Here is a 23,810-nt window from a genome sequence, read left to right as displayed (position 1 = left end):
TTCATCACTTGAATGTGCCAGCCATGTGTAGTCTACCCTGTTGTTATTCTTGGTCACAACCTGCTCTAAGTAGTTATATTCCCTGACAAGTTCAAACCTAGTTAGGTGTGTGTGCCCATTCCTGTTGTGCACTTGTTTCCTTCGTTATCCTGGCTGTAGTGCTTGTATGCTGTGCGGTATCAGCAGACGTCACAGAACCTCGAGAGGTCGAAACGATCCGGAGCCCGCCGTCAGGGCATCTTTCACATCCAATGCCTAGCAGAGTGGTCATCATTTTTCACTGTCTGCATATCAGCTTTTGTCATCGTGATATCCGTGTCAAAACATTTTGAGTTATATTGGAGATCCCTGCCCCAATTAGAGAATCAGAGCAGTACTATAAGGTGTATGTCTAAGAGACATGTTATGGAGCCATCAAATGCACCTGAAATGCATTAACTTGATGAATATATGATTTACATATTTAAACCATTATGGTTCTGGGCATAGGACATCTTGTGCACTTGAACTGAAAGCACATATTAGTTTTCCCTAGGATGTGTTTGATTTGAATTTGCCGGGATGTTTGGGAATCGTGCGGTTTGCTAAATGGTTGTTCAGAGTGCTGTGACGTATGCACCTGGCTGTCTGCAGCACCTTTGTTTCACTCTTGTATGTTCATTCTTACATAAGAGAAGGAAGAAAAAGAAAAAACCCAACAGAGGCATTTGAAGAATCGGCAAACAAGTATGTGACCAAAATAATCAAGATGCCAATTAGTGTTAGGCGTGCTCATCACAGGTCCAGTGGTTGGGAATATCTTCCAAGCCTTTTGTAACTAGTCAACCGATTTCTCGGACTCCAATAATTCGGACTTGCACAATATTTCGGACTTCATTCATGAACCGTCATGCAGCCCATAGGAGCATGTACATTTTCACGACCAATATTTCGGACCCTATGATATCCAAAGGTTTGATTTCTCGGACCAAATTTGATGCCAGCAGTACTGTGGAAATCGTTTTTTTTTTTCCCGAAGGCTCGTTTTTCGGTATCACTTAGACTCGAGTGGGCGTCATTTTTGCAAACAACCGGTTTTGCACCTTCTCACGTTTTCTAAGTGGAGCTGCGAGAAGAAACTGAGCAGTTTGAAGTCAATGTCGTTTCTTCTTGGCCTGTTACAGACAAGCAGCTATGAAGCATCTGGGACGAAACCGAAAAGGATGCATTTATGTTGCTGTTGCTTTGTTACTTCTGCACAGAGTGGCCCGGGACAAAGCTAGAAGTATTGAATGCCCTGCAACCCTTTTGGACACACGAAATGCATCAACATCTGAAGTGATAACGGGCCCTGGTTCCGCAGCACAAAGTCCAGGTCATTCTCATCTTATTTCCCCATTAACCCTGTCACGTCCAGCCCCTACTGTCCACATGGTAACGGCATGGCAGAGCGTGCCGTTCAAGAGGCAAAAAAAAAAAGGCACTTAAAAAATGCTCATTTGGCACCTTTGAATTATGCCATGCCTTGCTAGAATGGAGAAATTCGCCGAGAGACGATTTTCTGCAGTCCCCAGCCTTGATGGGCTGCCGCACAAGGACGAGGCTACCAGTACTGGATTGCCATTTCGAGCCATAGACTGTTTCCACCGAAACCGTCCGAAGCCGTCTACAAGCCATTAGAAGCAGGCAACAGAAGTGCTACAGGTCTATCGGACATCTCCCAGACCTATGCACAGGGTCTCCAGTGTCCGTCTACGGCACTTTGCAGGGAACCTGGGTACCAGCAGTGGTTGTAGGCACAGCAAACATGCCACGATCATACATAGTGGATGCAGACAGCGTACAATTGCATCACACAAGAAAACATCTAAGAACAACAAAAGCAGAAATGCATGAGTTTCTTCCCCAAACAGGACCATCAGGCGATACTTCGACTCAGCAGGGAACTCCTGAAGCCGGTCTTCAGAAAAGCACTGGGCAGCATAGGAAGCCACAACGATTTCCTTGTTTCCTTTACCTGAGCACCGAACTTAACTTCCTTTTTTTTCCTGTAAAGGGAAGATGTGGCATGAAGTTCCATAGTGCACATCAAAGATGGAACAGAAAGGTGTGGCAGGAGTGCACCGTCAGCAACACGTGCGCACATGACGGCCAGTGTGCATGTCTCAGACCAAGAGCTGTCGGTATTAATACCGCCGCACTGCACAATAAACACACTTCTCTTTCCCACATGCTTGCACGTTACAGGATGTTGAAACAGCATGAAATGACAAGGTGAATGAGGATTTAGAACAAGACAGGTACTGTTCGGTTTTCATTGTTTCGGTCTCCAGCATGCATTTCATTTTAATTCCTTGTGCGTTCCATCTCTTTCACGCCAGTATGTTGAAAAGATCCGGGAGCATGACCCGTGCTTCCAGACCAGGATTCCACTTAGACATACTACTGGGTTCTTCGAATCTTCCCTCACAGTGTCCCTTCTTAGCTGTGTCGCTTGCCGACGTTTGCAGCTGGGAATTCTCTCGCAGAGGACGGAGCAGTACAACCAGCTGCCCTTACAGCGGACTACGTGGACATCACACTCCCTGAGGAATCTACTCTGCAATGGCCCCCTCTGGAGGACATGGATGAGGCATGTGCCATAAGGTCATTTTCAAATGGGATGCTGATTAGTTGAGTACTCATCGTAATTAAGCTAAATGAACTTAATTAAATAAAAAGCTGATCTTTAAGTAGATTTTTAGCAATTTTAAGCTGATTAACAGGGAAATTGGTAACGGGTACAAGATGAAGGTAGTCCTAGGCCTTGGCACCGATGTGTATTTTGGATGCACACAAAGGTCTTGCAAAGGCATCTAAGCGGCTCTGAATAGAGTAAAATCACCATCCACTCAGCTCAGAGGGGACTTTTGGCACAAAGCTATGCACAAAGCCGTTCGCGCCAGTAATAGTAGCGGAGAACTCTTGTTAGAATTGGCAGCAGGGAAGTTTGTTCTGGTAATGGCGATTGCGTTTTTACAAAAATGCAAGGACAGGATGGAAGAGAAATAGATGTCGCAATGCGTTCCTCTGCCGGCATCATGCACCGTGTAGAGCTGCTAAACACAGCGAGTCAGTGCAATGACCATGGGATTGGGAGTGCTTGAATTGGCTTCAATTTTAAGATGGAATGGAGCAAACTAGTGATGAAGGAGCGTGTTATTTAGTTGGCGAGAAAAGCAATAGAAGAGGAATTGAGAATCTAGCCTGAGAAGAGGCAATCGCTTCAACCAAGGACGATGTTCGTGTACTAGCACAGAATGATAATGGGCCGAATATTATTGCAAAGGTAGAAAAGGGGACATGAAAACAGGCAAATTGCCCTTGGAGACAGAGGAACTTTTTTATGAGGTACTATACCATCAGCATTGCGAACTCCAAATATAAGGTGAAGCTACCATAGCTGTGAAACGTAATCTAGAGAAACATATGATAAACAGCCTAACAAAATACATTGTATAGGGAGGAAAAAACTATGTTGTGAAGGATGCCTCAAAGACAGCAGGCTGCACGGAGGGCTCGTTAGCAAACATTGGCACATTTAAATGTGGTAATTACACTGATCAATATACATCTGCTCACATTTATTTGTTAGAGCAAATAATTGTAATGTAAATGTAACAGCGGCAGATGATGTAAGGAGATTTATAATTTTCTGAGAATGATAGGAAAAGGAAGTGGAGAAAGCGTTAAAGCAGTAAAGAAAGGAAAAAAAGCAGATTAAGATTGTTTAATTGCAGATTTATTAAACAATGTTTACATACGTTGCTTGTGGAGTTACGTTGTGACCTCGAGCATCCCTGTGGCATGGATGAATATCCTAGCATTGGATTATTATTCCGTAAGAAACGGAATATCAAATAAGGGAAAAATTTTAAATCTAGTGGGCAAATGTATTCCTCAGCTGATGTTTACTAAGGAAAAATTTGAAGGACACTAGTTGAGGGTATGACTCGGCAGTTTTAATGGCTTGTGACCTTGTGCAACCCTCCGACCAATCAGTGCCCGGCCATGACACCTGTCAGCGGCATGCTTATGACTTTTACTCACAGCTCCGGAGCTTCATTTTCTGGAGAACAGGACACTTTACACTTCTGTGTTCTTCTTGCGAATCGTCGTTTCTGTTACTAATCCCTTAATTCCTGCCTCTGTTATCTCAAGCATACTCTTTTGCATGTAGTCATTAGCTGCCATATTATGTGAAAGGCCACCCTTTACAGATATAAGGCCCTGCTTAACCAAGCTATACAAAGGTGCCTGCGTGGCATAACAGTACGACTTAGAAGGCAAGGTTCATGCATGGTTCAATTCTCATCATCCCATTTGAAATAAGTCCGAGTTGGCAGCTTGTGTGAAATAGGCCATGTCACATGGTTGCGTGACGTCACACAGCGCTAAAATCAATCAGTGCCTGGCCATGTCAGCCAACAGCTGCCAGCTACCACCTGCCAGAGCCATGCCCATGATTTTTCCCTCACGCTGATGCTGGATTTCCTAGAGAATGGGGCCTCTTACACTCTCACATTAATGAAAAAAAAAAAAATGACAAACTGGAACTGGCGAAAACATAATCGGAAGTGAAAGCTCCCCACTTTCTTGCCCTCGGGGTGGAAAGTAGTGACAGTGATTGCAGGATCATGTTCACGCAATATGGGGGAATGTTTCAGCGTTTTCACAACCCACTCATAACACACATAGATATTGTCTTCGTAATGCAAGAGCGTGTAGCACGGGTTGTGGTGCGGGCTATGTTTGACGTGACAGAAGAAGACGTGCTCTCAGGATACAGATTCACGACATACTGTTAAATTTATTCTCAAAAAAGACTTCGAAAGGAGAGCGTGAAGGCAGAGAGAGAGAGAGATCGCAAAGAGCAAAACAGCGAGGGGTTTGTTGATGGTGCAGCGCTAAGGCGGAATAGTCACCTGTGACTTACGAGGGGTGCATATGTGCGGGGCTTCTTGAGTTACCGAGCACAATGCGGTCACCGCGGCGCCGGCATGGTGCAATGGGCATCGCTTCCTTGCGTCATCTAAAAGCATGCAACTATAGGATTTATACAAAGCTTGGGAGAGAGGTACTTCTCCACACCCCTTGAAAAGGGCATTGTCCGAAACGCGCAGCATTTTTATGACAATGGATGATTCAGCGCTGTAGCTGGTTTCTGCCCCCATAACGAAAGTGAGCCTGTAAGGTGCAAGAAAAAACACTGAGCATCTGGCAATAATGTCACGTGCATCATGCTTCGAGCGGCGGTTGAAAGTCGCACGCTCCATAGGTATTACCAATAAATTTTGGTCTATTCTCCCAATCTGGTTAAAGAAAACTTTATTTTGCGCTTGTACAATCTCATCTTCATTACTGCCTTCTGGTTTGGGGTAGCACATCTGACACAAATTTGAAATCAGCTTTTTGTAACAGCTTTCTGTTACAAAAAGAGCAATTAGAGTCATCTCTGGTATTCCATACCTAGAGACCACAGTTCCACATTGGGGTAGCTTAAAGATATTAAATATTTATAAACTAATCACACTGCGGCTGGCCAGTCATGCTCACCACTTGTTTTACATGGGGACACTTGCACACATCATGCACACTGTCGAACACCAGAACTACGAACTAAGAAATTTTTCTGTCAGGCCACCCAGAATAAAAACAAATTATGGCTCTCAAGCTACATTGTACCAGATAACAGCGCTTCTTAATTCTAGCAAAGAAATAAAAGATCTCATTCATAAATGCAGAAATGAGCGCTTATTCAGGAAAAAAGTAGCAGACATGCTTTCAGCAGAACCCTCATAAACTTATACTGATGAAAGTGTGTCTAATGAATGTTGATAGTGTCTTTTAAACTTCTGTCAACATATCTTTGATGTGCCTATGGTAATTTGCCTTTGTAATTCGTGTGTGTTCATTTCACATGTTCTATTACTGTTGCTGTTCTATTACTGTTCTGCTACTGTTCTATTACTGGTGCCCCCATATTTCCTGTGAAGGTCCTAAAACGGTAGGAGCTAACCTGAAGTGTGCATGTAGCTGTATGACGCAGTTAGACATGGGTGGGAGATTGCAGTGACATGAGTGGAAGCTGTGCAATGTCCTGCATGGTGAAAAGTACCATCTGCATATAGTCCTTGTACAGTTTGGCAGGCGCAACATCTGTGTTGCATCAAATATCCAAGCTCAAAAAGACCATTTGGAGCTCTCACATGCAGAAGTGGAATCCTGTTTCTAGTTGGTACTTGATTCCTGTGGTTTCAGTTCAGTTTGAGCCAGTTTTCATGGGTCTTTTTCGATTGAGATCGAGTGACATCCTCATGACTTAATCCTAAAATGAGCACTGGTCTTTTGCGCTGTGGGCCCGTTCACATATTACGGAGGAGGTTTGGGGATGGGCTGCCCAATTGTCTAGGAGTGTGAAGCGCTGCTGCGGTTCATTCAGTACTAGCTGGCTGAGCAGTCGGCGGTGTCTTGCCTCGTCACACAGATGGAAGGAGAAGAAGGTGCGGGCATCCTGGAGGAACTGGACAGGCTGTTGGCATTGAAAGTCACGGAGGAAGTGGCCCAGTGGAAAGAGGTAGCTCCTTGTGCTGCTGTGGGAAAGCCCATCTCGCCCGTTGCCATGGTGGATGACCTGCCCTCAGCCAGGTATGTGGGCAGCAGGTTGCTTCTCCCTCGCCGTGCCAATATTTCGCACGTGACACTAGGTGCGGAGCGGTGTGGGGGAGGATGCTTTGATTGCCCTTGACTATCACTGTTGAGTCTCTCTGAACCTTCCGTCATTGTTGCACGCTTGCCCTGCTGTCACTCCCTCTGTGCCTTCCAGCAACCTGGATGCTCTGGTGCTTTTTTTTTGTCCCATTTCTTAGCTTACTGTACCCTGTGTAATGAAGTCAGCTGAAGAGGTAGAAAAACAGGGGATGACAATGGGTCACATACGTAAAGTCTTCAGTGAGTCTGCATATAATACAGTCGAACCCCTCAATAACGAAAGCTCTCAAGAACGAAATTCCCGTGGCAAAAAAAAATTCTTGCGGACCCGCTGAACTTCCATAGAGTAAAATGCGTTTTCCCCCTCTCAACAGTGAAGGGTTTTTAAAAGCAGTCCCACACAACGAAAGTTTGAGGTAGTGATCTCCAAAATTTTTTTCTGCACATCAGCCAGTTGGGAACAGAGAAGTGGCAAAACTGCATCAGCACACTCATCCGACAAGTCAGGTCTGTTCATTTCTGTCAACAAGCACCGGCGCGGCCATAGGTGATTACTTTCTGTTAGTTCGGTAATGATGATGATGATAGCAATAAGGTATATATTTTTCTTTTGTGCAGTGAAAGCGGGTTTTTGCTAGCCTGTCTGTTGGCAACTATGCACGCACGTGACATTTTTTGACACTGCCGTCAGAGCAACGAACCCTTCTGTTTCTTTTCGCTGCTATGCCGACCACATTATCTCGCCGTCCGTCTCGTGCGCGCCCATTTCACCTGTGACTTGTGTGTGTCTAGTGTTTTTTTTCTTTTGGCCTGTCAAACATGTCGCCTCCTGTCAAAAAGCGGAAGTTTTTGACGCTGCAAGAAAGGCTTGCAGTCATTGCCAAAGCTGCAAAAGGCAGAAAGAAGTTGGGCATTGCAAAGGAATTCAGTATACCGTGCAGCTCACTTCCTACGATTTTGAAAGTCAAGAACAGCATCATGGCGACACTTCAGAATGGTGCACGCGTGGAGAACAAGACGGTGGCAACGCCAGTCTACAAAGCTGTATATCAGTGGTTCCTCGACAGTAGAGCGAACAAGATGATTTTGTCTGGAATCCTTCTGCAGTCGAAGGCGATTGACTTCGCGTGCATTCCGGGGCGTGACAACTTCAAGGCGAGCACTGCTCCAAGGCGTTGTCGAGGGAGTCTGCGAGCGTCGACGCTGAAGCAGCATCATCCTGGATGCAGGAAAGCATAATGGACGAATACGAGCCTTCCGAAACATGGAGGTTTGGGATCCTGCGTGATTTGGGAGAGCTTGGCACTTGTGGCATTATGCTAAAATGTATAGGTGACTTTCTTTCTCAGCGCTTACTTAAGGTATGTCTCGGTTATACCCTTTCTAAAACCTTCATACAAGAAAATGCTGTGCCTCAAGGATGTATTTTAAGTACTACTCTATTTATAGTAAAAGTTAACACTATATCAAAAATATATAATCCCAAATCCGTTATTTCCTCCGTCTACTAGACGACCTTCAGATTGCATGTACTTCCTCTAGTGTATTAACAAGTGAGAGGCAAATACAGCTCACAGTAAATGAACTGGCAACATGAGCAGATAGGAATGGCTTCAGGTTTTCTACTCAAAAGTTTGTAGTTGTTCTGTTGCCTCTCAGAAGAGGACTGCACACTGATCACACCATGAACCTAAATGATGCTACCTGTAAAACTTGAACATAAATTTCTAGCGATAACATTTGACAGAAAGCTTTCATTTCTTCCCCACATATACAACCTTACAAAAAGAAAGCTTCAAGATCTCTCAATATTTATAAAGTCCTTTCACATAAACTCTGAGGTCCTGACAGAACATGTGTTTACAAGTTTACTGTTCTGTGGTGCGCCCGTGTTTAGATTATGGCTGCATGGTATATGGATCTGCAAGGCCGTCATATTTAAAGTGACTGGACCCCGTACACAATTCAGGCTTGTATATTTCAGCTGGTGCATACAGGACATCCCCCATAAACAGCTTATATGTAGAAACCAATGAACCATCACTTACAAGCCAAAGAAACATGCTCACATGCTCATACATTCTAAAGATCCGTTCTCTGCCAAACTATATTTGTTACCCAATAGTTGCAAAGTGCCCATCTCGAACACTGTCCGCAAGCAAACCTCAAAAAATAAAACTTCTGCTTCGCTTTGAAGAGAAATGTCAAAATTTAGGCTTAATGGACTCATTACCCAATATTACCCGAAAACCTGATCCACTTCGACCATGGTACTGCCTGCAATCTGTATGTGACTTCACATTAAATATTGCAGAAATATTTAGCACTGGGTGGAAAGTACAGAGAATGTGTGGCATTCTATACAGATGGTTCAAAACCTGCACAGTACATTGGAAGCGTGGTGGTCTAAAACAATTGGAATAGAACAGTACGACTGCCACTGTGCACATCCATTTTCACTGCTGAGCGCTATGCAGTCCTTATGGCTCTAGAAAAAATTAAAAATGAGAACATAAAGAATTGTGTCATTTACACTGATTCTTTGAGCATACTAACAGCACATAATCATAGAAATATAGGCAAATCGCTTATTGGTGACATCATACACAGCATAAGAACAGCCACAACCCAGGGACATACTGTAAAGCTTTGCTGGATTCCGAGTCACATAGGAATCCACCTTTTTCACAAGGCCTCTCTGCACATGCGCACCTCTCCCCTGGTTGAAAACAAACCGCCAGCCCAAGCTGCACATGCGCAGTTCCTGGCCTCCGTGATCGACGCAGCCATAACTGATCTTGGAGGCCATGTGTAGGTATTATTCGTGACAGGCGTATGCGATAAATGGCGGTAGCTGTCCAGAACACACACCATCATTTCGCTGGTGCCAAGGACTCTTTCAACCAGTAGCAGACAAATTTTCAATCACTTCCAGAGGGCACCACGTTTTGTGAAAAAGGTGGATTGGTGAAAATGAAAGCGCTGAAATATGCGCTACAGAAGCTCGACATATCGAAATTAAGAAAGTGCACGTTTCCTACAAAGAAGCAGTCAAATTAGTGCAGTCTAGGCTGAGAGATAGATGGCAGTCTAAATGGAATAATGAGGAAAATAATAAGCTACACCTAGTAAAACCTGTCATATCTAAATGGAAGTCATGCTCACACCAAGAACGATTCACTGAAGTCATTTTATGTCGCCTCCGTATTGGAGATACACACCTTACACATGGTTATATTTTTAAAAAAGAGGAAACACCAACATGCGAGCTTTGTGGAGAAACAATCTCATATAATCATATTTTATGTTCCTGCACCAAGCTAGAAGAACTAAGAAGCATTTTCTAGTATTTTATTCTGAATATATTGTTCACCCTAGCTTACTCTTCGGAGAAAATGTTCTTGTGAATACAGTCGAACCCGGATATATCAAACTCGAAGGGGATTGCGAAATAGTTCAATATATTAATAATTAGATATACAGAGATCGGCTAGAGACACCACTTGCGATCGTGAACAATGATACGGTCTTTGTTGCGTAGTCAACCCACTCCCCATTTTTGCCCCCGAGAATTTGAAAAAAAAAAGTTTTCGGTGGTGCATTTCTCAGTTTTGACCGTCGCATACACAGCTCATTTATTGGCAGCGCGCCAAGATGTGCTTATCTTTTAACTATACTTTTCATAGATCCTGCGGTGGCAGGGAGCGAACTTGGCAGAGTGCCCGCTTGATGGCTTGATTGCACACGCCTGGTTTGATTTACCGGGTCGTGCTTGGGGTCAGGCGGGCGTAGTTCATTTCTACAAAATCATTGGCAAGTGTGATAGCTGCAAATGCCGTTTGGAGCGAACAATGCTAAAAGCCGGTGGCATGGTAGCAGCCGACTGCTTGCTTTTGTTGATTCATAAATGCAAGAATGAATGACTCTCGCAAAAAAAAAAAAAACTGCTGCTTCTTAACGTCCACAGTCGCCATAGCTTACGCTGCGCCGCACGTTCAGACCGATAAGAACAACTCTCGCAAAAAAAAAAAAAAAAATTGCAGCTTCTTAACCTCCGCAGGCGCCATAGCATACGTTCAGCATGACGGCAATAAACGACTTTCGCAAAAAAAAAAAAAAAAAAAAAATTTGCCACTTTTTAGCGCCCGCAGCCGCCGTAGCTTATGCGTGTTCAGCACGCCGACATGAGGCGCTCATCGCACGCCAGCCGCCGCGCGCACAGCATTCACAACACACACTGGAGAAGCGACTGCCACGGGCTGAGCTGGCTTGTCCGCGCATGCATAGTGCATGCTGCTGTGAAGGAAGACTGAGAAAGAGAGGAAGGGGAGAGATAAAGCTCAGCAGAAGAGTGGGCACATTCTTGCGCTTCACTCTATCGCGTTTTTCCCCTCTTCCGAACACCACGGCTCCATTGGTGCCAGACGTCACGATCTAGTGCGGCATCTCCGGGCTGACCCACCCGGGGGAAATCTGCAGTCGCCTATTCCTGTCCTCCCCACCATCTTTCACTTTCCCATCTTCTTTCCTACAACTCTCCTGTCCTGTACTCTCTTCTGGTTTTTTTCTTTACTTCCCGGCGGCAAGGGTTAACCTTGTGTGGAGTAACTCCCCTATGTTGCCCCATATTAGGTTAGTTATGGTGTACAGCTGGCAGATGCAAGACTTGTTCGCAATTTCCTGTCCTGTGCCCTTGTTGGGCTCCGTGGTGGGTGGCTGGCACCATGGCTGAATAGCATACTTTTTTTATGGCATCGTCTGCATAACCAAATGATTGCCTTAAAAAAAGGGCAGACCGATGTAGCAGCTGAATTCTATTCCCTGAAACAAGAAATCTTCCCCAAGCACCATGTCATCCACAGAGAAAACGCAGGAAAACTTGCCCGGATAATTTCACCTTTTGTAGTTTCTAAGTCCCTAACAAACATCCTAGGCCCTAGATACAAAGTAAGCAAACTGGCCAGTAGGGATCTCCTGCTCGAACTCCAAAGGAGAAACCAGTACACAAATCTTCATAATATTGTCACATTTGGGGACATCCCAGTAACAGTCACTGCCCACAGATTGCTGAACACTGTTCAAGGTATGACCTCAGAGAAGGACCGCCTGTCTCTCACTGAAGAACTACTAGAAGGCCATTCCAAACAAAATGTAATCAGAGTGCACAGGATCAAAATCAGAAAAGACAACCAAGATGTGCCGACAAAGCACATAGTCCTAACCTTCAACTCCAGCAAGCTCCCCGACTCCATAGAAGTAGGCTATATCAAAGTAGACATCTGAACCTGCATCCCGAACTCTGGACTTTGCTTCAACTGCCAAAAATTTGGTCATGGCTGAGCTGCCATGGCCAACAAACATGTGCCAAATTTGCTTCAAATGATCACAAATCCAATGAGTGTGATGCCACACTACACTGCGCAAACTGTGCTGGTGGACACGCCACATACTCGCGGTCATGTTCGTCTTGGAAGAAGGTAAAGGACATAATCACAATAAAAGTAAAGGAAAATATAACATTTAAAGAGTCATATCAGTGCTACCTTGTTGCACAGGGCACTTTTGTGTTCACTGCTAAACCAAACTACTCCAATGTTGTGGAGCGTGCGGGCGGCGCACCAGAACAGGACCTGGTCTCTGCCCAGGCACAGTTTTGGGCAGGACCATCCCTGCTCCAGGCAGGAACAGCAGGAGCTGTCCTGCCATTGCAGAAACAGGGCCCGCCAGCCTCTCAGGCGGCATCCCACATGGTTTCCCCCCAACAGGAGAAGCCAGAAACCCACACATCCACACCTCATTTGCGGACCTCCATTGCCTCTGAGCAGGCAGTGGATACAACCCCTTCTCTGCCACTGCTGCAGAAGCAGAATAGCTCTCTCGAACACAAAAAAAAAAGAGAGAAAAACGTAATAACTTGACCAGACAAACCACGAACTTGTTTTTAATCAAATCACCATAACTCGTTAAACATGGCGTTCCTCATTCATTGGAACTGTCGTGGATTCTTTAAAAACTACAGCGACATAAAAGACTTTTAGGCTCATTTTCCCCAGTATCATTATGTATAGAGGAGACAAACTTAGGATCCCAACAGAAAGGTGTTATGAAAAAACTATAGTCTTTCGGTGCAACTGAGAGCAGCAGTCAGGTAAGCTCTCTATAGGTGTTGCTATTGTAGTCAGGAATGATGTTGCAACTAGCGAAATCAGCCTAAAAACAAAATTTAACCACATTTAACCATAGCCCTTGCTGACTGGAAGAGCTTCTGCAACAGCTTCCATAACCATATCTCATAGTCGGTGATTTTAATTACTGTCGTCCATTTTAAAACATTAACAATATGCTCTTTGTATCTGCCACCACATTTAACCATAGCCCTTGCTGACTTGGAAGAGCTTCTGCGACAGCTTCCATAACCATATCTCATAGTTGGCGATTTTAATGCCCACTCATCATTTCGGGGAAGTGAACTAACCGATACTAGAGGTCATATTTTAGATTTTATTTTATGTAACAACATCTGCCTTCTAAACACTGGAAAGAAAACATACTGCTCTCCAAGCTCCAGAAAAATGAGCTGCTTAGATTTATTCTGTTCACCCTCCATTTTTAGCGCCTCAGAGTTCGGGAGTAGTAAGAAAAAATAAAAAAATATTGGTACATGCAAGGATGCAGAGCAGCAAAGAAAAAACAAAATAAGGCATGGGGTGTCTTTCGTAAATACCCAGCATATAAGAATTTAATACTTTTTAAAAAGGTCAGAGCTAAAGCTCGGGATATCTGTCGTAGCGCTGAATAAACATCGTAAAAAAATTACATATCCTCAATAAGTAGTTCAGTCACATCAAAAAAAATCTGGGAGCAGGTACATAAGCTAAATGGTACCTACTCTCCCCTCACTCTTCTCCTTCTGACAGCCCCAGGTGTACAAACCAGTATGGAGGAGCAAGCTTATATATTAGGGGAACGTTTCTCTACAATTTCAAGTTCCTCACACTACACTCAATCTTTCTTAAAGCACAAAGCAGCTGAGAAACAAAGACTTCCAACAAGTGGAAGCCATGGTCCTGACTAAATACGATATAAAATGCTCGCCAATCTATCTGAATGTTCAAAAGAAGCACTTTTGAAATTTTGTAACAAAATATGGATTGGCGGAATACTGCCAGAGGCTTGGAAGAAGGCGGTAATTGTACCATTCCTAAAACCAGGAAAACCACTGATCCCCAAGCAGTTATGGGCCCATGCCCTCACCAGCTGTCTATCCATATCTTTTGAAAGCGTTCGTAATATCTGATTAATGTTTACTTTCGAATCTCATGAACTTTTGGACATCAACCAATGCGGTTTTAGAAAAACATGTTCAACAACAGACCATCTGGTTTGCCTCGAAAACACAGTCAGAGAGGTTTTTATACACAAGCAGCACTGCCTCACCGTTTTCTTTGACTGGGACAAAGCGTACGACACAACCTGGAGGTTCGGGATGCTACGCGACCTAGTAGACTTAGGGATCCATGGCTGAATCCTGAAAGTTCTGAACGATTTTCTATCCAAACATACATTTCAGATGTGTCTTGGTACTACACTGTCAAAAACCTTTACCCAATAAAATGGTGTTCTGCAGGGATGTATTTTAAGCGCAACGCTCTTTGTAGTAAAAATGATTTCCACTAATACTAAAATCTATTATGGACTCTGTCTACGTCGACAATCTTCAAATAGCTTGAACTTCCTCGAACGTAGCAACGTGTGAGAGGCAAGTACAGCTAACAGTTAATAAACTAGTGATGTGGGCAGACAAAAATAGATTTTCGTTTTCTTCACAAAAAACAGTGGCAGTTATGTTTTCACTCAGACGTGGAATACAAATGACGTCACTCTGCATCTGAACGAGACCGAATTACCGGTTAAAAATGAGCACAAATTCCTGGGGATAACTTTTGACAGGAAACTCACATTCTTGTCTCATATCAATACTCTTAAAAAGAAAGTTACCAAATCCCTAACTATACTCAAGGTTCTTTCAAGAAAACACTGGGGGTCTGATAGAACACGCCTTTTGCGCATTTATCACTCTGTTGTACTGTCTAGTTTGGATTACGGTTGTGTAGTATACGGGCCTGCAAGAGCATCATACCTAAAATGACTGGACCCTGTGCACAATCTGGGCTTGCATCTCGCATCTGGTGCATAGAGAACCTCTTCCCCCCATAAACAGTCTCCACGTTGAAACAAATTAACCCTCCCTCAAATACAGAAGAAACATGCTTATATTTTCATATCTCCTCAAAATACGTTCATTACCAAAGCATATATGCTACCCTCTTGTTACGAAGTGCGGCTCCAGAGTGTTGTTCAACAAAAGACCCCAGTTAATCAAACCCTTGCTACTCCGGTTCGAAGATAAATGCCAAGAACTGGGAATACTAAATTCCCTTACTGATATTGAATCAAGGCACGATCCACTACCACCATGGTACAGCTCCTCATTGTTTGTGATTTCACATTGACTCTGTTTTGTAAACAGAAAACACCACATTATTGTGATCGGACGAGCTGCGGAGACCGCCGAGTCGTATCTTAAGAACGGCGACAACGATCGAGACTGGAAGCAGGCGCCTCGGACCCTCCCAAGCCAGAGCTGGGGGATCGTCCGGCTGTGAGTGCCCAGCATCGGCGACGGTTAGACGCCCTTGCGCCTGACATCGGCCGGCCGAAGGGAGCAGTTCGTCACCCGGCGGCAATTACCGTGTGAGGTCCCACCAATAAGTCGACGACTGGACAAAGGAGAGGAAACAACTGATTTCCAGTCCTTTCAAGTTTTGAGTACCGCTACAGAGAGTAGGCGTGCATTTTTCTCTTTTGTCCCGTGATGGGCCAAGGGGACAGCTTTCAGTTGGGTTTTCTCTTTGAGTGCCGCCCGGCAACGTTGGGACCGATGAGCCAGCCCAGGTGCAAGCACACACGGCGACAACCGGCTGATGCCATCTACGCCGTCTAGACGACCTCCTCACCCTCAAGCCAGGACCAGTTGGAGGGGCGTGTTAACAAGTGCGTGCAGTGTTGGGCGAGTGTGTGAGAGTGCGGTAGAGTGAGGTGACAGACACTCTTTCGTAATAATCTGGCCTGCCTCTCATCTAGGGAACATAGGGAATCAACCCTATAAAAACTTGACAAGTGTGTTTCATGGGTTGTAGAAAGGAGACTGTTCCTCAAGTCCGTCTCCGACTAACCAAACGCTACCATGTAAATACTGTATATGAAGTTTTCTATCTCATTTCAAAGTCCGTTTCTACAACACGCAACCTGGGTCACAACAACTGGATGGCAGCTGTGGAATGGTTTGGGTGGTGTCCTTGCTTCGGTTTGGTGAGTGTGTCGCCTTTTCTCCTTGAGTTTTGCCAGGCTTAACATAAGGTGTTCTTCTTGGTAATACGGGCAGTCATGGACTGGAGAAAGCTTCAAATAACGGAGCTAACTTTGATATCTGAGGAATTGGAGATTGATTTTGGGAAATCAAAAAAGAAAGCAGCAGATTGTCAGCGCGATCGAAAGCAACAATTATGAAGACTAGGATATTGTGGAATGCTGGAAGGAGATGAACCGCAAAGCGCAGGAGGAGGAACGAAAAAGAAAAGAGGAAATTGAGGAAGGTAAAAGAAAAGAGGAAATGAAGCTAGAGACTAAGCGAGTGAAAGTGAGGCGAGCAGAAGCACAGGCAGAAGTGGCGAAAGCGGGCATGGCCGCTGTTGGGGGCCATTGGGCTTTAAGCCGCATAAAGTGAAAGACTTGTCAGCTTTCACAATGGGTGAGGATATCGGGTTCTTCCTTGTCAACTTTGAGCGCGCATGCGAGAAAAACGGGATTACTCGTTTCACCTAGCCCCAGCACCTCTAGACAGTTTTGCAGTGCGAGGCGGCCGACGTGCTTGCTCAGAAAGTCTCAGAAAGATTTCATGAGGCATCCATCGTGGAACAAGAGCCGAGTACCCCCTATGCAGGGAGAGGAGGAAACAAGACTGGGACCGCGAAAACAGCGCAGCCGGGAGAAACGAAGTTGACAAAGAAAGGAGGGAGAAGGATCGTGCTAAAATCCTTGAGACGAGGAAGCCTGCAGTTTGCTTTGGCTGTAACAAGCCTGGACACATTGCGAGCGGCTGTTGAAGGGCAAATGTAGTTTTTCGCTCACCACACTAGACAAGGAAACATGTGCTTGCTGGAGCCGTACATGCTTGAAATGACCATAAATGGGAAACATTGTCATGTTCTGCGCTACTCCACTGCCACGATGGATGTGGTGCACCCCGCGCTCGTTTCACTACAAGATTTCACCAGCGAGTGCGCGTGGGTCAGACAGGTGGCACTGGAAGATAGTTTGCTTGCCTGTTGCATGTTTCAGACTTGAGGGCCCGTTAGCGTTCGGAGTACTGCATACAGAGGCGGCAGTGTCAGTGACTCTGTCAGATAAGTGCCCTTACCTCTTTTCTAACTGCTCAGAGGACCAACTAAAGAAAAGGGGCTTGAGCTATGGGGACTGTTCCATGCATGCGCTTAGGAGTTCTAAAGCCCGCGAAATCGCAGCCCAGTTAGATCATTTGGATGAAGATGAAGAGCATGCACTCTGTGAGGGAAATCCTGATGTAGATGCTGCGGTGGTTCCTTTTGAGAATGTGATGCCTTCTGCGCTGCCTAGTGAGTCCAGTGAGGAATTTGAAACCTCTCTGTTGCTTCCCCAACTGGACGGCTTCCCTGAGCTTATGAGAGTGCACCGAGATGACATAGCGACTGAACAGGGGAGCGATGACACTCTCGAAAATTTGAAGTGTCAGGTTAGTGAAGGATTGGTGAGAAAGAACATTGTTTTGAAAGAGCGCGCAGGAATAATCTACAGGCAGTACAAAGACTCCAAAGGCATGCACTACGACCAGCTAGTGGTGCCACAAAAGTATAGGATAAGCATCTTAAAGCTGTGTCATGGAAGCGGCTGGTCCGGTCATCTCGGCATCAGGTAAACAAAGGCTCTGCTGTTGAGAGAACTGTATTGGCCAGGGTGTTTTAAGGCTGTTGAGAAATTCGTACAGACGTGTGACACTTGTCAAAGTGTGGGAAAATCGCAGGATAAACAGAAGGCACCTCTGAAACTTGTGCCACTGATCAGTGAGCCGTTCCGGCGCCTTGTGGTGGATGTTGCCGCCCTTGCACCTGACAACGGCCGGCCGAAGGGAGCAATTCGTCGCCCGGCGGCAGTTATCGTGTGGGGTCCCGTCAACAAGTTGACGACCGGACAAAGGAGAGGAAACGACCGATTTCTGGTCCCTTCAAGTGTCGAGCACCGCTACGGAGAGTGGGCGTGTATTCTTCCCTTTCGTCCAATGGTGGGCCAAGGGGTCAGCTTTCGGTTGGGTTGCCCCTTTGAGTGCCACCTGGCGACGTCTGGACCGATGAGCTAGCTCAGGTGCGAGCATGCACGGTGACAACCGGCTGTCGCCATCTACGCCGTCTAGACGACTACCTCCTCACCCTCAAGCCAGTACCAGTTGGAGGGGCGTGTCAACGAGTGCGAGCAGTGTTGGACGAGTGTGTGCAGAAATGCATCCCCAGGCTGCATTTCTGCATTATAGCACTTGCAATGAGAGACAGGTGGGTTCCTGAGCATGCTCACTGTTTTTTTTTTGGCATTTTTCAACTGCTCAGGAAGCAATTGATGGCAAGTTATTTTTTTTAAGTGATAAAAAAAAGACCAAATACAGTTGAATTCTTCAACAACGAAAGCCCCCAAGAACGAAGTTCTCGTGGCAATAAATAAATTCAGTGGCCCCACCGAATGCCCATAGAGCTCAATGCATTTGCCCCCTCTCAAAAGCGAAGAGTTTTTAAAAAGAAGTCCCACATTAACGGAAATTTGAGGAAGTAAGCTGCAAAATTTTTTCTGCCCATGAGCTAATTGGGACCTCGGAAATAGGAATTGCAGCAGTACACTTATATAACAAGCATTGGCGCGGTCATTGCTGTTTACATTTGGTCGGTCGGTAAAATGATGATGATAGTTACTTTTTCTTTTTTCACTAAAAATGTCATCTTGCCAGCCTATCTATTGGCAACAACGCAAGCACGTTACCCTTCCATCACATGATACCACCACCAGACGCAAACACTATCCACACAGCTGCTCGGCTGTCATGGAACGCGACCTCACAGTCTTCCACGTGTACTCTGTGATCGATCACGCATCTTGCTGACGTTTGTGTGTTTTTGTCAATGCCTGCCTCACGTGCAAACTCCCAGAGGAATAGCAGCACGGGTCAGTCCTGAGCGTCGTCGTCACCCGGTGTTGTCCAGTCACTGAATGTGGTGACATGGTCTGGAAGATAACTGCACAGTACGTCTAATTGTTTAAGTCTGGATGGCTGTTGATTGCGATTAAGAAATAAAGCTCCAGCGCTCAATATATCTCTGTGGAAAAGGATACAAAAAGATTTAATATACGAGACCAGTGCTAAAGCCCCACAAGAAAAAAATAAAAAAGGCAAGTGCCTTGTTAAGGACCTTTGGTTGTTCGTGTGGCCAACCAGTTCAGGAAATAAGGAAAAGTAATGGGCCGTATGAGGTGTGTGCAGGGTATGCTGTGAATGTGTCCCAAAATGCTCTAGACAGTTGGGACAGTGAGCGCTGTATTATTCCACCCCACTCATTATTGCAGCCATAGATAGGTGAGGTGGGGAAAGCATTGGTTTGACCTGTGCTTAGGGAGTGTGCTTCCACATCAAGGAACGTGGATGCAGGGTGGATGCAAGACAGTGCGTGGCCTTCCCTTGTGTTTCTCCAGGACTTTGTGAAGCTGCTGAGGGGCATGGGAGTACTGGAAGACCTGTTATGGCTGCCTGGATGCCGTAAGTATATGCAGCCTGACATTTGCGGCATGATGGTTATTTAGTTGCCGAGGACACCTCCCAAACCAACCTGTGGTGGCCCCCTTTGCCTTGGCTATGCTGTGCTCCACTTGTTTGTTGCAATGTTCTAGCTGCACGTGACATCAGCCAGGATGGAGGAGGACACCATATATATATACATATATATATATATATATATATATATATATATATATATATATATATATATATATATATATATATATATATATATATATATATATATATATATAAAAAGAAAAGGCATGCAGCATTGCAGGATGAAGCTAATAGCTCTGTATGCATGATGTGCTATTCTTTTTGAGGGAGACTCAGTTTCCTCGGTCTCATGTGCTACAACTTTCTTTCCTAATTGTCCCTTGTTGTCTTGAATGGTTTCATCTCCAGGTATGTACCTAGCAACTGCCTGGTCTCGACCCTAGCCTTGTCTGCACAAGCATCTTTCTCACAGGAGGAGATTTATGCCGCTGATAAGGGCAGATATCAATCCAGTAAAAGAGACCATTTCAAACTGGCCAGAAATTGAAAACCATTTTGAAATCAGTCTGATTTCAATTGAACTCCTCTGGCGTGAACTAATTCAAAGTAGCCATCCTGCAGCTATGCTTTCCATGCTGATGAGCTTATTCTCTGTGTGTTGCGCTAACACAAGACAAGTTGGCCATTAGGCTTCACCATGTGTCTTTTCTCGTACAACACTTCTGCATTTTTGCCAGGGGTTTGGCTTCAAAGAGCAATTGTAGGGATCGTTGAGCTTGCCATATGCATAGTTAAAAAACTAAAAAAAGAAACCTTTACTGCGGGCTTCCTTGTCCATTCACATCATTTCAATCACGTTTGGCAGTCTGGTAGCTTTCTTTTTGTGCAAGTCAATTTTAAAGCGTTCCAGTTTTGTAACTGAAGGGCAGCTAATTTCTACAAGCAGCACTGGACTTGTGGCTTCAGAAGTGTTAACTGTACATTAATACTATCTCTCTCTCTCTCTCTCCTGCATGCCAACTCCAAATTCTGTGCCGTGTTTTGCACACCATCGAAGACTCTTCATGAAGGGAGGCATCACTTGGAGGCACTGTTCCAACCATTCTTTGTATATCCAGGAGGTTTTTCCAGCGATACTAGTGACATGCATTAGTAGTACATCAGAAACACTGTTGATATACCAGCACCGCCAGCCATGCAGATTGGGCTCTATTTGCTGCTTTTTCTGTTTTAAAACTGCATTTTGAAGTGTTTCTGATAGCAGTATCACATTTAAGAGGGCACTGTGAAAGGAATAATCTCAGCTTTATCTCAGTCTCAATGAAACAGGCAGGGAATTTTTCACATAGGAATGTGATGTCAAAAGAAGCGAGGTGCTTAAACAAGGAGTACCGATAATCAAACCAGCAAACTGTGCATCACCTGAATACGCTATCCCATCAGCCACTGTGATATAACGCCTCACTTTGAATGCATGCAACAGCAAAGGAGACAAAAAATTACGGGGGACACTTAAACTCCGCCTTGAAGAGTACGGTGCAACAACGTAGGCTACCTACTAACACAGAAAGACCCGCTTTAACTAAGCCTGTGTAGCCTAGGGTTAACGTGAATCCTTTTTTATTACTGAGTGTAGTGGGGTGGGGGTGCTGGGGGAGGAAGGAGCCGGCTCGGCTCTATCCTCACGTTGACACAAGGGTTTGAATAGCGGTGTGAAGACGATAGATGGGGGAAAGGAGGGGAAGAGCAGTCGTGTGTTGAGAATGGTGCGAAAGGCACTTAAAATCCTAAGAGCGATAAGGTGAAAGCCTTTGAGGCTGGTTCTACTGTAATGTTATTTGACAGAATCCCGCCGATCACACAGGGCACGACATGGGCTTCTTCCGTGCTGGATTCGAGGTGAGGAGGTCCACTCTGCGGCGATGGCGCTCGCTTGCTGTGGGGCTTGGTCTTCATTGTTGGTGGCAGATGGGATGCGCCACGCTTCCTCCTGGAGCCCAGGGTGAAGGCGTCGTGTTCCTATGTTGCCTTGGAGGTGGCAGGAACACTAGACAAGGAGAACTAAGATACATTTCTCACGTGCTTGGCGTGGCTTAGTCAGCTAACACGCTTGATTGGTGATCGGAGTGGTAGGAGCTTGATTCCCGGTGGAGGATGATTTTTTTTTTCTTAAATGTTAGGCAGAACTGTGTTAATATCACGCAGAATCTCGCGGACACACCCTGCCGACAGATCTCGCTCATGCAAGATTTTCATCATGAGCCAAGTAATGCTTTCATGTTAATGATGGATTCAAATGTCGGTGTCGATTAGGGGAGCGAACGTCATTATTCAGGGAACCATTTTTACCATTAGACAGGATGCAAACATGAAGAAAGGGGCACCACATGCGCCTCTTTGAAGTGCTACGAATGAACTTTGGATGCAGAGTGAATGAAGCTTTCCATATTAATTCCAGGGCCAAGAAGTGATGGCTACATTATCAGAAAAACACTCATCACACATTTAGTGTATCCAGATAAAAAAGTTTATTATCCCTTTTTTTTTTTTTTTTGGTGTCAGTGACTGTTGGCTCCCTTCATATGTATCTCATAATGAGATTCTTATTTCCCCTCAGCATTTCTTTGCTCATTAGCTCAACAAATGCCTCAAAGCTGCTGGGCTTCATATTGTAGGTAGCGTAAGGGGGTATTACACAGCTTCCACCCTTCTGTTTAGATCACGTTGCACTTGTCACTGGTTGGTTTGGTTTGTTTGTGGGGTTCAACGTCCCTAAGCGACCCAGGTTATGAGAGACGTCATAGTGAAGGACTCTAGAAATTTCGACCACCTGGGGTTATATTATGTGCACTGACATCACCTAGCACACGGGTGCCTTGCTTTTCGTCTCCATGAAAAGGCAGCCGCCGCGGCCGAGATTCGATCCCGCATCCTTGGGAACAGTAGTTGAGCGCCGTAACCACTGCGCCACCCCGGCGAGTTAACTTGTCACTAGTGATAACAGAACTGTCCACGTCCGCCGCTATGATGGAGGGTGGTACTGATGAACAGTCCCAATGGTAGGCCACTTGCAACATAAAATACCTAAAAAAGTAGATTGAACGGCCATCGCCATATCTCAGTCGATAGAGCACCAGAAGAAAAATTCGGAGGTTCGGATTACACTGGTGGCTTGTGGTCGTTTTTTCTTCTACTTTATAATCAATTATCTCTATAATTAAATTATTATGTTACATTGATCAACATCAAAAAAATATCCCCTATGCTTTCTTTGGTGTCACTGACTGTTGGCTCTCTTTATATGATTTCATAACGAGCCCCTCTATTTCCATACATTTTTTAATTATTCCAGTTTATGGGTTTTACTATTGTAATAACACTTAAAGCGCTAGATGCAGAAGTTGCCTTTAGCACCATGGTACCAGCCCTAACATTCAAAACTATGACCCCCAACCTGCAGTGTGGTAAGTCGCCACCACGGCGGGTTTGAGCCAGAGAGAACAAACATGAGTTGCATGCTCTTAGCAGGCTTTATTCTGCCGAGTAATTACACTGCTATTGGCAACACTCAAATACAACTGCTGTAGTACAATCACCGTAGCAAGATAACGTCTCGCTCGTGTACTGGAGTGAAAGAACACCACCAAAAGGGGGAAGCACACACAAAAAGGGAAGCGGCGGGCAGTGCTGCGTAGTCTCATTGAGAGGCCTTCCCTCAGTGGGCCTACTGCTTGCTTTTGCCTTGCCTCTTTTCCCTTCATCGCGGACTCAGCCAAGGGCATGCGCACACGCCGCAGCGTGGTAGCAAGCTGCTCCCACTGGTGAAGCTGAGGCCATGGGTCCCGAGTTGCGCCAAAGCAGCCTCTTTGCAGCAGCGCTGGGGTAGACTCGGGCGCTCATTCCTCCAACTCCTGCTTGACCACCCCATGGCCGACCGGAAACCGTTTTTCTTGCCTGCTTGGTTGTGACAGCAAGCTCTAGCTTCAGGAATGCGGCCACTTCCTGAATGGCTTGGCTCTCGATGCCGCTAGGGTCAACGTGGCATCTGTCGGCTCCCTTCTCGGCTGGCTACAAGGCTGTCTTTTTCCCAGCTACTTTTGTAGCGTAAGGTACACCAGGCTTGTAGATGCAAGTTTTGCTGTACCTGTCCGAGGCCACAACTGTGCATGCG

General features: G+C 45.3%; 1 protein-coding gene across 6 annotated transcripts in view; it reads left to right on the top strand.

Moving 5' to 3' along the window:
- The window catches only part of LOC146203200 (uncharacterized), a 105,436-nt gene that overhangs the window by 10,811 nt on the left and 70,815 nt on the right, over positions 1-23,810 (top strand). For 5 of the 6 annotated variants that reach the window (XM_084588559.1, XM_084588556.1, XM_084588557.1 and 2 more), the window contains 3 exons: positions 2,508-2,611; positions 6,506-6,666; positions 19,514-19,621. In XM_084588559.1, coding sequence (XP_084444685.1) covers positions 2,508-2,611; positions 6,506-6,666; positions 19,514-19,621 — 373 coding nt within the window. The remainder of the gene's footprint in view (positions 1-2,507; positions 2,612-6,505; positions 6,667-19,513; positions 19,622-23,810) is intronic. The other variant, XM_084588558.1, reaches the window with a different exon arrangement.

This window comes from Amblyomma maculatum, chromosome 1 (genome assembly GCF_055883805.1).
Source record: "Amblyomma maculatum isolate TAMU_Amacu chromosome 1, ASM5588380v1, whole genome shotgun sequence".
Lineage (NCBI taxonomy): Eukaryota > Metazoa > Arthropoda > Arachnida > Ixodida > Ixodidae > Amblyomma > Amblyomma maculatum.
This window is presented reverse-complemented; position numbering and strand designations above follow the sequence as displayed.